Genomic DNA, 17,012 nt, shown 5'->3' on the forward strand with positions numbered 1-17,012 from the left:
ATATCCAATGATAGAAAATAAAATGTCATACAAGAAGATTCTTTAAAAACAAAAAAAGAGGTTGGTTACATCTATTCTAAATTTAAACTTTTCCCCACAATCTAAGCAAAATATATAAAATTTCTATACAACTAAGAAAAATAATGCTGCACCGGAGAAATGTTACCACCAAGAAACCCACAGAAAAGCAGCCAGGAGTTCACAGCTCAGAATGGAAAACACGCTGTCCGTCGTCATGACAGCAGGGTAGGCACAAAACTAATGACAAAGGTACAAACTGACAAAGGGCCAGGGCAGAAAATATCAAAGGGTAAAAGTAACTTCCCTCTACCTTTTTTTTTTTCTTTTTTTCAGAGCTGGGGACCGAACCCAGAGCCTTGCGCTTGCTAGGCAAGCGCTCTACCACTGAGCTAAATCCCCAACCCCCCTCTACTTTTGCTTATAGAGGTTGTGCTTTTGGTTTCTGTTTTGTGAATGTTTGGATTTTACAATGGGAAAATGACCCGGAGCCCTCTGAATCAAGCTGATAACCAAGCCATGACGACAATTCTAATATAATCCCCAATGGGCCTGGTACTGAAACCTCTGTAAGCCACTGACCTCCTCCTGCACATTTCAGCTGAGTCTGCTTCCAACGCTCCCTGGGAACCAGAGATGATCTGCATGCTACCAGTGACAAAGCTAGCTGAGGGTTTCACAAACGACTGAACAAGAAAACATCCCAAGTACCGTTTCCTCTCTAGACTCCTAGAGGAAATGCAAAGCTCGAATGTCTGCCTACCCTTTGCCTCTCACTTCCTGAAGCTCCTTCCCTTCCCTCTGTCCTAAGTAGTTAGTTATTAACAATGCACAATCTGGACACATGTGCTCACAGACGGCTTGACTGTGTATCTTGCTTGTAACCTTATTTAAAAGTAGTGATTATGTCAGGAACAGGTAATGGCCTAATAAGTAAGTCATTAAAACAGGGGTGAACCTACTTTAGGGCACAGTGTACATCCTGCACTCTCACCTGGTCACAGCCTGTTAAGACTCTTTCCTCTCTACAAGAGGCACAGGAGAGGGTCTGTCTCAGGGTTGGGTTGCTAATCAACTTTCTGCACGAGGAGTTCCCCGCCTCATAGGAGTTACTCTATGAGCTCCTTCAAACCTACTGACCCTGCTGAGTCCAGTTTCAGTTCTTCGCTATGGGAAGTCCTGAAGAGGCTACCAGCCCAACAATGTCCTATCTGCCCCACTAGCTGGAAAGCTTCTTAGGGATAGAAAATGAGCCTTTTAGTGCATTCCATGGGTATGAAACAAACAGGTTTTCAGTAACATAAAACCATGTGCAAAATTTAAGAGGGGAAAAAAAGAGAAGAAAAAAACAGAAAAAAAAAAAATAAGGAAGAACCAGGAAAGGCAGTTTGCTATAAGAGACCCTGTAAACTGGGACTTCAACTTCAACAATGGATTCAAAACAAACCCAAAACACAAGCACAGACAAGACTACAATCTCACCTTTTCCTGCACATAAGATTGTACATCTGTAGTCATACCCACCCTCTTCCACAGTCAGCAGGTTCCCCAGGTCTGCTGATGAATGGTACTGGACAGGCTCGGAGTTCCTCACGTTTGCCAGAGGTAGGAAGGGGTCATAGTCCGTGGACGACAGGTCAGCCAAGGTCAGAGTATAGTGACTTTGCTGGGTGTATGTGCTTGAGCCACAGACACAGCAGTGCAGAACCTGAGGACGACAGATAGGAACGGCACTCTGTATGCCAGTATTTCCTGAGATCGACAAACTGTCCGGCTCCCCAGTGCTAGGGAGAGAGGGCTCCTTCCTAGGACCAGGTCCAAATTATGGGCTTCCTTCTATTCTTAAATAATTTTTTGCTACTAGCAAGTCAAAAACAATACCTATATCCTCAGGGCAAACCAAAACACAAGTGAAAGGTGCCTATTTTTGTCTGCATACACCTCAGGTTTTCATCCTCCAAAGGCTGCAAGGTGGAAGGTGCCAGTCCAGGAGAAGCAAGGAAGGCTATGGGAAAGCCCTCATGGTAGAGGGCAGGGTGACCACAACCTGTGTTTAAATCAGTACAACACATGAGCCCATGAATTATAAGGAATAATTTAATACAACTTTGAAAGTAAATTGAATACAGATTTTAAAGTCTCTTACTACTCACAAAGTGAGACTTCTTAACTCATATCCTAAGGACTTTTTTCCTTTGTGTTCTTTTACTTTTGTTTTGGTTCTGGTTTTGAGGCAGGGTTTATGATATAGCCTAGGCTGCCCTGGACTCAAGGCAGTCCTTTGCCCCCACGTTCCCAAGCACTGGGATTACAAACGCACACTACACACTGCCTCTCGAGGTTTATTTAAGGCAAAGAGATTACTAGAGGCATTATGGGTTTTTTCATACTCCGATGAACAGATCTGTGTGAAGCTGATGCTGCAGACTGTATATTCTAGGAGGTATAAAATAAACAGTCCACTTAGAAACAAAGTAGACACAGAAAACGCGTCATGAAGATTAGGGGTGCTCTGACCCAACGGCAGTTGTTTAAACATGACAGTCATGTGAAGTGCATGCCTCTTCACCCTGGCAAACACTGATTCTCTACAACCGTACCTGCTCTGCTCACTCATTAATTATTCACTTCCTTCCAAATGCATTACTTTCCATAGGTCATTTTCAGAAGGTACAAATACATATATGTAGGAAATGTACAACATTTTAGTATTTTAATCGGTAGGTCTATAGTCTGTGCCCAAGGCTTAGAGGGACTCACCCTGTAGATATAATCCAGCAAGGGAGCCCGGGATGGGTGCAATTCCTCTATGACTGCCGTGGACACAGGGTGGAGGAGGGCACTCACAGGCAGCGCCATGCACCAGTCCAAGAGACAAAGGAGCAAGGACACAATAAACTGGAAGAAGAAACGTATTCAGAGCTTACATTATGGGCTTTAGGACCCACTGCATGCGAAAATAAACAGAATTGTCCCTGTGTATACTCAATATTTAATGGACACACAAGTACAGGGTAAGTTAGCAAGCACAATGGTTTCATAGGAAAGAATGTTAAAGAGAACATATAAGGATGCTATAAATGACACCATCATTTGTAATAGTTGTTCCCATCCTGTCTTATACTGAAAGCTACCAAACCTGTCACTTACCTTTTTATCTGTTTCCACTGAAGAGTACTCTGCACTTGGTAAAAGGAAAGCAATTGTGGCTACAAGGATCTGCATGAAAGATAAAACATAGTCAAGCAATTTATTATAGTTTTTATATACAGTTGTTATATTTTATATAGTTTACATAGTTACAGTTTGGAAGCCATATGCTAAGAATCCCTAGATAGCCTTGCAACTCCACAGCTTGGTGCCTACTTGCTGGATGGTGATATAACACTGAGGGCCAGTTATAAGAGATTTGAAAATTATAACCATGTAATGGTCTTCTTTAATGGGGGACTGAGACTGCAAGGCAAGGAGAGTTCTCTCTATAGTCACATAGTTTCTAGTGAAACTATTAGCCCCATATTTCTAGTGAGATAAAAAAAAAGGTTTTAAAAATAATTGTGAAAAGGTTCCCATGTGCCATCTCATAAGGCAGCGTGGAGCTCCACCTCCTGCTCAGGCCTCACAGCATGCCGGTCATTCCCACACGTGTCCTGTCTGAGTAATGACAGGGTGACGCTAAACCCAACGTCCCATTCTGCAGCGAGTAGAAGGTCTATTTCCCTCCGGATCACTGAAGGTCAAAACCACCTGTGACTCTTGATGTGATTCTGAGGGAACAAAGTGATGTCAACCAGTGAGGTCTGTCGAGAGGTGGGAGGAAATGAATCTGCATCACTTCTCTCTCCTTGCAATCCTTCATGGGGACAAATCAGATTTCCTCAGAGTCTCCAAGGGATGGACAAAGAGTAGGTCTTGCCTAAAGAAGTACTTATAGAAACAGCCAGGCACAAGTGTGTGAGTTAGCTGTTACTCGGCTCTGAGCAAAGACGCCTTGGCTGGAGCTGACTTCCAAGGAACTGTGGTAGAGATGATCCTTCCCGTTCTTCCTGCCACCTCCCCTCAGACGTTAGTACTGCACTGATCTCATTACCGCCAAGTAACCATGCCGCAGCAGCAAGCATGGCCCAGGGCTTTAGTCTGGGAACAACTCCTGCTTTACACAACAGCCAGGCCCCTCCCTGCAAGGAAGGCATTAAACCAGCTGCCTACTCCTTGTTGGCACCATCCACATTATTCTCAATGAATAGAGCCCACCCTACAAAAGGTCTCTTTGTTGTGGTTGTGTCTGCCTTTCAAACCCTCCAAGCACCAGCCTCTGGCTGGAGCACTGCAGGCTTCTTTGCACAGAGCCTAGAATGGAAGCTGAGAGGAGCCAACACAGCCTGAAAACGGGCTCACAGGGCGGTTTAATAGTTGCTTCTCTAACAATTACTCGAGGATCTACAGTTAATTAGATATCAAATACATCAGTAAGAAGGAAATGCAGATGCTTCAGCAGTATACATAAAGGACTTACTTCTGCCATTTTTCGCGGGAGAGCAGTTTCAAACATCTGAAGCTTTTCCCAGTAGGAAACCAGCAACTGAAGAACATCACAGGCTACCTGAGCCACGATCTTGTTAGGAAACTACAAAAGAAACCCAAACCCAGGTCAGCAGAGCAGCTCAGCAGATGTATAGTCTGAGAAGAACAGAGTCAATTGCTCTGGCCAGCCCTGTATACATATCTCACATGCAAATGACAAAAACTATGTCCAACTAACATCGTTTGAACATGACCACTCCATTCCATTTTGTTGCCTGTTTGAACTCAGCCGCATTAATTTATATATTCCATAGAAAAAGGTGGTCAATATTTGCCTAGAATTTAAAGCCCAAATTTCAAACTCTGTATTCAGCTCATATAAATCACACTATTGACAAACTGGAAATTAAAAGTATATGCCAAACCTTCTGCACAGATATAACTCACTCTGTCATTGGTAAATTGTCCTTGACAGTTCTGGAAGGAAGGGGCTATCTTCACTTCACAAACAGAAAACCAGGGATTAACCAAATGACTTCCTCTCTGAGGAAATACAGTGACACGCGTGTAACATACTAAGAAATGTGTAAAAGCAGACTTTAAAGACATAAGCCGGGGCTAGGGTATGTTCAGTGACTCTGGACGTGTTTCCTAAAGCTGTCTGTGGTGGCTTAAAACAGAATGGTCCTCACAGGCTTATATATGCTTCAGTCTGTAAAACTGGAAAAGCAGAGCCATCTAAGATCTTTGACATCAGACAGAGACAAAGGATTTAGAGTTTTTCCTGTTGGGTTTCGGTGTTCCATTATTTTCTCACTATGCCTTGATTCCTCCCTTTTGAAATGGTAAATGTCTATTCTATGTAGTTGTCTGTTGGAAGTCCCACATTTGCTTTTATAATTTATAAGGGGTTGCAGTTAAGAGATTTCTTTTGAGTCTCAGAAGAGAATCTGAACTTTGGACTTTTAAGCTGTATTGAGACTGTGAACGATTATAGGGACTTTTGAAGTTGAACTGAGTGCGGTTTGCATTATGATATGGCCACAGCCTATGGGGGCAGAGGGTGGAGTAGAGTGGAATGTGGTCGTTGATTGAGAATGGCATCCATAAGATTCTATCTGTAAATGCCTGGTCGCCAGTTGTTGGAACTGTTTGAGAAGTAGATGTGTCCTTGTTGGAGAAGGGATGTGAAGTTTCAAAAGCTCATGACATTCCCAGCTAGATCTCTCTCCCTCTATCTACCTCATGGCTGCTGTCTCAAGATGTGAGTTCTTAGCTTCTATTGCTCCAGTGCCTGCCTGCCTGCCCGCCTGCCCGCCCGCCTGCTGCAGCGCTCCCTGCCATGATGGTCATGAATTCTAACCTCTCTGCAACTCTAAGATCCAGGAAACTCTTTATCCTAATAGTTGCTTTCGGCATTTGAGCATGGTTTCTCTTTACAGGGACAGAAAAGTAACTAAGATACTGTCCGATGTCCCCAGTCTCCTGGACCTTCACTTCTTTGGTGAGGCAGACGACAGAGGCATGTGCAAAGCCTACTTTATCATGCTGAATACACACAAATGGGAGGAGGACAACCTGTGATTCCTGCCTTGGCCAGAACCTAAGGCTACACAGCGATCCCCACCTCATCATCCACAACACAAGGCTTGCCAATGGCCCTGTGCTGCTGAATTTAAGTCCCAAGAGCATTCAGGGGCTCTTCACAGCCTCCCTCCTCATCTAGACTCCAGATGACCTGAATGTCACTGACATCCTCCCACTCTCAGGACCCTGGATGTTCCTGTCCTTTGTACTTGTTCCTGGCTTTGCTTCGGATGCTTTAGTTCCCAGCTCTAGTGTCCCTGGCACTGCTCTGTTGTTCAGATCCTCACACAGAAGTTCACCATCTCCAGGAAGCAGGCCATACCTCCCTGCTCTTCAGTTTTATCCCATGTTTCATTTTCTCCACAGTAGTGGAGACTACTACAGGAGACTGTGAAGCATTTCACTGCGTTCTTACACTGCTATCACTATTGAGAGGGCTAACAGAGGGGTGTACATGTCATGTTCAAGGGAAGATAAAGTACTGAGGAAGTGGGAAGATAAACGGGCGTTGTTAGTAAAGCTCTTAGAAGCTGGAAACACAAGGGGAAAATGATAAGAGCAGTGGGAGACAGCAAGGGGGCTTGGGGCAGAATGGGGAGACGTGGGGCAGTCAGTGAGGATGTAGTAGGATGGACAGCTGAGCATGGGGAGGGGAAGGTGTGTTTCCCTCCAGGTGAGCAGCAGTACGTGTGTGCAGTGTAGCAGTGAGTGAGGTAAAGGATGGGAGGGATAAAAGAAACCATCCCCCACTCACTCTCACCCATCTTACAATAAAAGACTGACAATGTGAATCAAAGGCAGAGAGCTGAAGGCAGAGGAGTCTGGCAGGTGAGTGCCGTCCATATTTTCTAGAAACTGGAATTGCTGTGGAGCAGGCTGGTGTCTGTCTCGCATGCTGTGCCAAGTACTCTGGCCTGTGGGTTGGGATGATCACACCTAGGCACAGCAGTGGAACATTCTAGCACTGGAATATACTGAGAGGACAGGGGCACAACGTGTAGAATTAGAACTGTTTCTGGTGCCTATTGTTTACCCTCAAAATTACAGAGAAACTGCAGGCATCTTGAGAATTCATAAACAGACAGAGAAAATCTGTTCACCTGAGATTCTATTCCTCTATTATCAATCTCGCTAAAATATGTGAATCATTCATTTATCCGATGTGTATGGGGGTTCTGCCTTCGTGCACAGCTGTAACATCTGTATGCCGGATGTCCTTGGAATCCAGAATAAGACATCAATCCTTGGAGACCAGAGTTACAGACAGTTGTAAGCTGAGGGCACTAGAAACCGAACCAGGGTCCTCTGGAAGAGCAGCCAGTGCTTTTAGCCGTGGAATCACCTCTGACCCTGAGCTATTATCAATTGCTATCTCTGTTCTATACCATATAGGAAGTTATACATTTCTAAGATAACGTCAAGTTATTAATAGTTGTTTTCAGGTAAAGGATTAACCTCGGTAACTAACTTAAATGTGTATGTTTAGATTTCAGAAAGGAAACAACTGAAAAACATCCTAGAATTGGGAAAGTGGGGTATTTCAAAAATGAATTGAGATCCACTTTAAGTCAACAAGTTTCATCCAGTAGTTTCTTCTCCGTGGTTTGGAAGTCAGAGCCCTGCATATCAAAGTATACAAAGCCCCAGGCATGAGGCCAAAGCATCCTGGTTGGAGCCGGCAAGGACCTTGGACAAGCCACTTTCCTTAATCTGTTAAGTACTGGTGGCAGTGCCACTTCAGCTCCTAAGATAGGTCCCAGTATTAAATATGACCTCAAGGGCCAGGCCAGAGGGAACTTAGTCGGGCAGTATCACTGTTGATAAATTCTTATATTCTTCATCAAGGGCTCAGTATCAGGTGCCCAACCAACTTCTAAGACATAACCCAGGGGTTATACAGGAGGGATGTGGGATGTGGTGACCAGGATAGAGGATGCACACAGTGGACAAGAGGTATTGAGTTTGGTCAGGAAGGGGCCACACCACAGTTTCCCATTCCAAAGATGAAGGTCTAAGAACACAATGCACCAAGGGCAAACAGGGCTGTCACTGGTCTAGTGACAACTGTCCAGAACCTGCTGTAACCACTGTGACTATCAGAGTTGCAAGAGAGAAGGCATATAAGAGAAGGGACACCAGGATTAGATAAGAGGAATTTCAATAATTTCAATTCAGATTCAGCTGAAACCTCCCACAGCTGAAATAAGCCTCTTATATCTCCTGCATATGAGTTCCCCTCTTCTCTAGTAAAATGGCAAACTGCCTTTGCCACTGAGAACTGACAAATCCTTCAATACAGAGCCTGGCAGACTCATTGGCTTTGCAAATTTGATAGTCACAGTGTTAATGATGTCCACTGTTTCTGCACAGGAACCAAGAAGGCAGGATGTAGGCTCTGCTTTAGGAGGCAGCCTAACTGCACAAGTGGAAGCTCAATTAGATCCTGAATGCCATGTACATCTACTTTCCGTGATGCCTGTCACTCAGGCCTGAACTGCCTTGGACTTGGGACTGATTTCTCCCGGACAGGATTTCCTCTGTGTGATAGGGATTGTGGTGCTCATCCTGCAGAGCTGTCTAAAAATGTATTTAGAGATCACCAATACTCTACTTTTACGCAATGCTCGATAAACAGCCCATCTTTCAATAACAAAGCTAAGAAGGAATACACCCCAAATGCCTAAGTTCAGGCAGTAGATGAAGACCCAGGCTCCTAAGGGGAAGCTGCAGGTTCCTATCCTAATCATGCTAGAGAGGTTACAGCTTGAAACCTCACATTCTTATAGCCTAAGATGTCCAGCCACCAGAAGAGCCCTAATCAGCTTCAGCTTGGTCCATAAACACTCAAGACTATAAATGGTCTAAGAACACTAGGGAGGCAGACCCTAACATCCTTGCAAAATATTAACCATGACACTCAGAACAAGACTTTTAAACTATCATCTCTCTATAATGTAGAGAGCTGCAAAAACAGACTAATTAAAGTTAAAACTGGTTAAAATCCTAGGAGCAGGGCTGTCCCTGAATTTCCCTTCCTGTGGATTCTGCTACCCTAACTGGGTCAACTTGTCTGGCATCAGCCAGAAAGGATGTGCCTAGTTCTGCAGTGACTGATGTGCTTGCTGGGTGTCTGTGTAGGGGGTGATACCTTGTCAGAGGAGTCAGGGAGCGGGAGTGGGGAAAGGAGCTGTGAGAGGGGGTCGTTGGGAGGGGAGGGAGTGCTGATATTGAATAAAAAAGTAAATTTTTAAAAAGTCCTAGGAAAGAACTTAATGTCAAAACACAACACCATGAAGAAACATGAATACCTTCAAAGTTACACCGATCACATTGATGGCGTCCTTCACCTGAGGATGGCTGGCACACTGTGCAAGCTCTTCACAGATCCAGACCCCGAGGGAGCAAATGGCGATGCATCTTTCAAAAGAGAAGCAAAGGGAGGAAAAGGCTCATGAAATTCAATATATTTTAAATGACACTTTAAATCTATTCATTCAAAGGAACAGCAATCACAGATATATGAACAGAATATTTTCCATGAGAGAAAAGATAAAGAACTTCCAGTGAGGCAGTTTTCAGGATAAACAAAATCACCAATGATGGTTAGCATTTAAATATTTAATGAAACAAGTGGCATGTTTTCTGTTAAGTACCACAATCCATGTCAACCATTTTTGTTGACTCAAAAACTGTTATTACATTTTAATAACAGATAATTTTGAGAAGAAATAAAAAGCATGGATTTTAGATTATTGAAAATTGGGTTTGTAATTGTTTTCCTCACAAAGTATATACTACATACTTCAAATGTAAGGCAAATACTATATTTGATAAAGTAACTTTCAAAATAAATACATTTTCACTGTTATTTCTTCTAAACTCCATGCTAATATAAACTATTCTTCAAAGAAATGACTTTCTATAAATAAAATGAGAAAGGAATTATAAAGATTATTTGATAGATATAAGAAAATAAACAAAACATATTCCATAAGACCTCGGGCTGAAAAACTGAGTAGATAAAGTTTTTGAGGTGAAATCTGAGGGGCATGAGGCTTAATAGGGCAGAGCACGTCAGTGGCACTAGAAGATTTAGTTAGTGTCGTGTTTCTTTGGACGTTAAGACATCCAACTTGAAGCACCAAATAGAGTTAAGCCTGGCCATAGAAAAATTCATTACAAAGGCCAGGTAAGTAATTTGGAAATGATCAACAAGCTTGTGTAGACTGACTAGAACCTGTTGCTGGGTCACTTTACTACTGAGTTAAGCAGAGAAGGGGAGAGCATGTGGGAGTCAGGGAAGGTGCAGTGGCAGGAAGAACAAAGATTATGTTGCAGGGGACATGGTGGTTAGAAGAAGGTAAAGACAGACTAACTTCAAGATTGCTAAAAACCATATTAAAATTTTATAAACAGTCTTTATGAGAACTGAATGGAAATCCAAGACAATGAAATTGACTATGGAAAATAAAAATTAAAAGCAAATTTAAAAAAAAGCATAGCAAAAGAGGCAGGAAACAAAGGTAATAAACAGGAGAAACGCTTAGGAGCTCCAATTCAAAATAAAATATTAAATAAGATGGCAAACACACCCAAAGGATCACGGGGATAGCAAATACAAATGAGCTAAGGCTTCAGTTAAGAGATGACGATCACACAACTTTATACAATCATAAATCCAGACATACACAGCTTTCGCAAAGGAATTTTAAAGAGAATGCAGAAAAGCTATTTTTAAACGATAAGAAGTATTACATAGTATGAAATCAGGAGCAGATAAAGTGGTCTCTAAATTAAAACAAACCATCCACACAAACATAAATACATTTGAATCACTATAGAGATATGACAATTTCAATGACTATGCAACTAATAACACAGCCTTTGACAGAAATACTAGAAAACAGATTAAGATGCAAAGTGGGAAGCTTTTAACATAACCCCAGTAAATGATCAATTAATAATAATAATAAATATTATCTTATAATTATATACTTATATAATAATGATGATAATAATAACTGAGAAGGAATGTAGGTTATGTGAAACACTGTAAGGTTATACCTAGAACAGTATGCCAAATAATTAAAGAACAATATATACATTCCCTTCTTTCTCTTTTTTAAATATGGTATTTTTCATTTTTATTTTGTATTTATGGGTATTTTTCATGTATACCTGTAGTGGACAAGGAGGCTAGAAAAGGGCACTGGATCACCTAGGACTGGAATTACAAAGGATTGCGAACCCCTATGTGGGTGCTGGGGTCCAAACCCAAGTCTTCTAGAAGAACACCAGGTGCTTTTAATGGCTGACATCTCTCTAGCCCCTATATACACTCTTTTCAAGGATATATATCTGCTAAAACTCACCATCCCTGAGGGTATAAGACAAATATAAATATTAACTTTAAATAAAACACAGTCAGTCGTCATGTGTACATTTGGTCTGCACCATGATGACTGGAAACAAGCTTTGGCAGCACATAGACTAGAACTGGAACGATACAGAGAAGATTAGCATGGGCCCTGCGCGAGGATGACGCGCAAATTCATGAAACGTCCCATAATTTTAAGATTAAAAGAAAGAGAGGGTGGAGATGGGTTAGCAGTTAAGAGCACTTGTTGCTCTTGCAAAGGACCAGGGTTCAGTTTTCAGCACCAATGTGGTAGCTCATATCCATGTGGAACTGTAGTTTCAGGCCAATTACTAATTTATATAAAATTTTAAAAATTCTAAAAATGTTTAAATTAAGACAGTAATAACCATTTATTTTGAAATTAATTAAAAAGCATGATCCCATGAAAGAGTCATAATAAAAAGTAGAAAAAAACAGAATTGAAAAATATTTCATATCAAAACTTAAAGTTTTGCAAAAGGTAGCCCTTACCAATAACCCTTAATAATACTCATAAACATTAAAGGAAAAAAGTTAAAAACACACCAAGTATACATATTTTTAAAGTAACAAAAGAATAACATCACAAGTAGAAGAGTTTTAGAGCTCAAAGCTGGAAATTAAAATTAATATAGAGAGGTAAGCAAAGACAAAACGTACTGTTTGAAAAAACTAGTAACGGTGACGAATCTAACAAGACCAGTCACACAACCAGGGGATACACAAGTATTTAACAGCAAAGATGAAATGGACACATTCTTGGACACTTTGCTAGTGAGATCTACTAGCACACAGGGATACTAATCCCACTGCTGCAAAAGCTATTTTGAGTGTGGAGAAGAAAGAGCCCATTATGTGTTTTATGACCCTCTGGCCTGACATCCAAATGGGATGAGGGCATGATAGGGATGGGGAATTAGAGATGCTGGGTGTAATGTAACTTTCTGGACCAGAATCTATGAATCAGGGTAGGTGTATCTTACACCCAAGTTTAGTTCAATGTTAACAAACTGGTAATGTGCATAGCTTATGAAAATGGCAGACTAGAAAAACTGGATTAATCCATCTACTGAAAATATGTAAAGTGCAAAAAATACAAAACTTAACAAAATGTAAAATCACAAGAGTGCACGAGACAGTAAAGAGTTATAGGCCTCTGTTTTCCCACGAGCCTAAGGGCCAGACCTGTGCAACTGCCTTGAGGCACTTGAGGAGGAAGTGGCCTGACAAGGCTGGGAGTTGAGTTTGAGAGAGGGATGGGCTGCATTCCCAATACTGGCCTTCACCTTGAGAGGAGAGGGAGGGACTTCTTACCACAGGTGGCCTAGAAAGTTGCCCATCTCAGTCACAGACTATAGCAGTCTTAGATGCTTGGCAGATGCACCCAATGTTACCACACATGGCCAACTGTCTCCTGAGGCACAAGTCATCTGCAGTTCAGAGTCTCTGCCCGAAACATACAGCTTTCATGAACTGTTGCTTTATCCCTCCTCCTTACCGAAAGCATCTTTTATTTCTAATCTTGTGTTTCCTTGTGTAGAAGACAGTGTACTCTGCAATATTCTTCACCTTACCCTTCTCACTAGTAAGGATGGCATTTTAAGCAGCTAAGCATAGCAACTTTCCAACACAATGCTTATTACACATTTCAGTGCATGTGAGAGAAATGTAAAGGAGGTTTTCAAACATTCACTGTTTATACACAAATGTGCATCTTAAAGTTCTAACATGGTTTACCTCTTGTTCATCATTTACCTTGCACATTCATTTGGTTCCTCGGTAGCATTCTTCAGTAAAATATTTATGAGGTAATGCTAAAAACACAAAATTCAGGAAATGAAAATTTGATGTCATTGTTGGTTTCCCGCATGTGCTGACCATGTCACAGGCACCCTGGAGCTAGCAAAAGGCCAGGGAGTTCGGGCAGCCCTTCCTGCAGGGAGAACTTGGCTCACCTCAGCAAGTGCCTCCCTGGGTAACCGAGCCAACCTGCAGCACAGCATTTCTAGGGATCCAGTGGAAATCAAGCAAAGCATCTGAGACTTCCAGATAGGAAAATCTCCATTTTATTTTGATTGGATTAGACACTGTACATTGAATTACAGATTATAATCAGGTATTATGGATTGATTGAGTGCTGTGGGGACTTTTTGTTTGCTTCAAAAAGCCAGCTGAGGACAAAAAAAAAAAAAAAAAAAAAAAAAAAGATTGCTTACTTTTATTCCCCAAGAAATAATTTGGAATTTCAGATTATTAGTAGCATTTAATCAGGCCAGCAATGGGATTGAATATTTAGCTTACTGGAACTATTTCTTATAAATTCATTTGCTACACTAATGCAGCGTAACTAAGCTAATAGAATTATTACAAATGATGATTCATTACATAATTATGATCCCTAGGAACGATAAACAGATCTAATAAAAAAAACAAAAAAAAAAAAAACACCAGAGGACCAGAGCTATCAGATCTAACTGCAATATGCTATGAACGTGATACATTCACAGTTCATACAACGCATTTCCGAAAATCACTACCAAAGCTTTCAAAAGATACAGCAATGTCAGGGGAGAGTAGGTCAGTGCATAGGACGGAAGACAGTGATGTGGCTCCAGCTGCAGATGCTAAACTCAAGGTTCAGTTAGGTACCTTGACGTCTTCGGCTCCCGTGACAACATCACTCACTTCTGGTACTGACTGCAGCAGAGGGATCTCCCGGTAGGTATTTGGGAAGCAGACAAGGGAACCGAGGAGAGTGAGAGCTTCTGAACGCGGCGCCTGCACACAATGAGGGAAACACCACATTTCTTACAGACTGGAAGCTGGAAGAGCATGCTTTACTTTGTTCGGGTTTTGACAGGGAATCTTTATCATCTTTCCTTCTGGTATAAAGTGCCAAACTCTCTCTGGTTATTTTCCTTGTGGATGTTTAGGCAAGAGAAGTTTGCCGAGATGAAAATGCAAGTCTCCAGGGAACAGAAAGCATCTCTACATTCGGTGTAAACACGTGCTATAAAAGCCGTTCTGTAGACTCCTTCAGAGTTAGAAAGGCAAATGGCTGTCATGGCGGCTTTAAATCACTTTGGAGTTCATGATCTTGAAAGATCAGGGCAATGAGAACAACCTGACATTATTTTTCAAGTAGAAAGCAAAGGCATTCATAAGGAGGGGAGTTGAAGTAGTCATCCAGAGAGAGGCAGGGGAGGTGATACCAGTTAGGAATGGAGCCATGGCATCAGAGATAAAGTCAGTATGCAAAGGTTTGCTTAGTTTTCCAGTATGAAAGTTTGGAGTGACTGCTGTGAGCTGCTAAAGTTGGCTAACATCAGGATTGTGAGTACTTTGGCTAATGATTTCCCTGGTACACACCCAGTGGATACCGCCAGTCTCAGTCTCATGTGACCTCAGAGGCATCTGAGGGGTTCACAGCTTCTTTGCAGTAAAAGCACTAATATCATGTTGTTTCTGGGATGCTTTCTGGAGAGACCTAAGAGGCTCTTGATGGAACTGCCCATTTCCCTACAGCCTAACGTTAGGGTGTGGGCTGTAGTTCTTGCTCTCCTCACTCACAGATCCATACTCAATCCAAGAGCCAGCTAGTCCTGGGGCCCCTCCTGTGTGCTGCTATACAGTAATCTTCAGTGTATATGCACCATGGCTTTCACTCTGCTGCTGCTAGACATCTGAACTGGTTCTAGCTCTGGCTGTTACCTAGTGCTGCGATGCAGAAGCTCCCACAGATTTCTTTGTTGATCTGCTCCGGTACCACGCACGGTTGCCTGAGCAAGCAGGGATACTTAGCACTCGTGCTGACTGTGATGTAACTCATGCTAACCTGAAAACTCGCTGAGCAGGGGTGTTCCAACCAAGCACCGCCCACCAGGTGCACAGCTTTAAACCCCATATTTATACAGAAAAGTAATTCAAAGAATTCCTCTTCTTTATATAACTGTTATATTCATATCGTCTCCATTTAAAATGTCATTTCGGAGAGCTGTTTTTTTCTTTAGCATTATGGAGGCATGACAGGTAAAATTAGATACACTTAAGGAAGCATTTCTCAACTTAGGGGTTGCAACCCTCACAGGAGTCACACATCAGATATGCTGCACATCAGATATTTATAGTACAATTCATAAAGGTAGCAAAATTATAGTTATGAAGTAGCAACAATTTTACGGTTGGAGGTTACCACAACATGAGCAACTGTATCAAAGGGTTGCATCATGAGGAAGTTTGAGAAGTACAGATTTAAGGGGATAACATATACGTGTATGTATATGTATATAGTTAAAAAGCACATACTCTGTAAAATGAAAGCTATAATTAAGCTTAATTAACCCATCTATCATCTCAGATAGCTGTCCTTTTTCTTGGAGGAACAGTCCCTTGATAATTTTCAAGTTTATCATACAATACTTTTAAGTATGATCATCATGTCGTACAGTATGGGAGGTCTCACAACCTTACCAAAACTTTCTGCATTTTGATCAACATCACGCCCTTTACTTCCCAGCCCTTAACAAACACCAGGCTGCTCTGTTTCTGTTCATTTGGCTTTTAATATTTCACATGTCTCGGAGATGATGCAGGCCCATGCCTGGCTTATTTCCCAGGCAAAGCGGCTTCTGGAATCACTCATGTTGTCAAAGATGACAAGATTTCTTTGTTTTTAAGGATGGAGAATATTCTATTGTATGTGTCGCATTTGCTCATCCACATGTGCACACTGAGTTGTTACCCTAACTGACTAACCTAGGGATGAAGCTGCAGACAGCATGAGGGGCAGTTTCCTCTTCTACATGCTGACTCTACCTCCTTCGGCCATACATCTAACTACAATCATCAGAGCACTTAATGGTTTTACTAATTTTAAAAGGTCACTCTATTTTCAATTCCCACCAAGGACTCCTTTTCCTCTGTATCTTCAATAACACTTACTTTCCCTTGTGATGACAGCAACTCTTAACAATGGAAATTTTTATCTTGTGTCCTAATCTGCATTTCTGATTAAAGATATTGAGTATTGCCCATTGACCAATTCATGTCTGCAAGGCTACTTTAAATAACCCACATTGCAAAAGACCCATGTCCACAGGGAGCACCACTATGTATGGTGTAGCATAGAAGGCTGAAGCATGTTCTACAGAAATCCTCCGAGCAAGTAGTAAAATTCTAACCAAGTGTGACTCTCTTGCCCATGTCCTGCAATTTTCTTCAAGCTAACTTGAAGGCTTAACACTTAACAAGAAGGTTCCTTAAAGATGGTTTCTCCCAATTCAGAAATAGCCAAGTGGGGGAAGGAAGTTGGCATCTTAAAGAAATTGGACATTTTTCCTCCTCATTTTTTTCCTTTTCTCATTCTTCCCTTTTGTTCTTGTCTCTCCCCTTTCTTTACTTTCTAAGTTAGCCTCAGAAGCAGGTATTAGGGCATAAAAATACGAGCACAAATGATCAGTTTTACAAGAATTAACCACCTCCAATG

At 41.8% G+C, this 17,012-nt stretch overlaps 1 protein-coding gene and 1 non-coding gene across 2 annotated transcripts in view; one reads left to right on the top strand and one right to left on the bottom strand.

Annotated features, from left to right (window-relative positions):
* Positions 1-17,012, bottom strand: part of Ralgapa2 (Ral GTPase activating protein catalytic subunit alpha 2) — a 270,387-nt gene that overhangs the window by 98,279 nt on the left and 155,096 nt on the right. Inside the window, exons 26-32 of the mRNA XM_032904353.1 lie at positions 14,177-14,305; positions 13,283-13,341; positions 9,438-9,546; positions 4,535-4,645; positions 3,169-3,237; positions 2,779-2,916; positions 1,543-1,726 (exon numbers count right to left, since the gene is read on the bottom strand). Of these exons, the coding sequence (XP_032760244.1) occupies positions 1,543-1,726; positions 2,779-2,916; positions 3,169-3,237; positions 4,535-4,645; positions 9,438-9,546; positions 13,283-13,341; positions 14,177-14,305 (799 nt within the window). The remainder of the gene's footprint in view (positions 1-1,542; positions 1,727-2,778; positions 2,917-3,168; positions 3,238-4,534; positions 4,646-9,437; positions 9,547-13,282; positions 13,342-14,176; positions 14,306-17,012) is intronic.
* On the top strand, positions 11,600-11,702 carry LOC116902472. The gene has a single exon (XR_004388090.1). It is a non-coding gene; the product is annotated as a U6 spliceosomal RNA (small nuclear RNA).

Source organism: Rattus rattus, chromosome 5, assembly GCF_011064425.1.
Source record: "Rattus rattus isolate New Zealand chromosome 5, Rrattus_CSIRO_v1, whole genome shotgun sequence".
Classification (NCBI taxonomy): domain Eukaryota; kingdom Metazoa; phylum Chordata; class Mammalia; order Rodentia; family Muridae; genus Rattus; species Rattus rattus.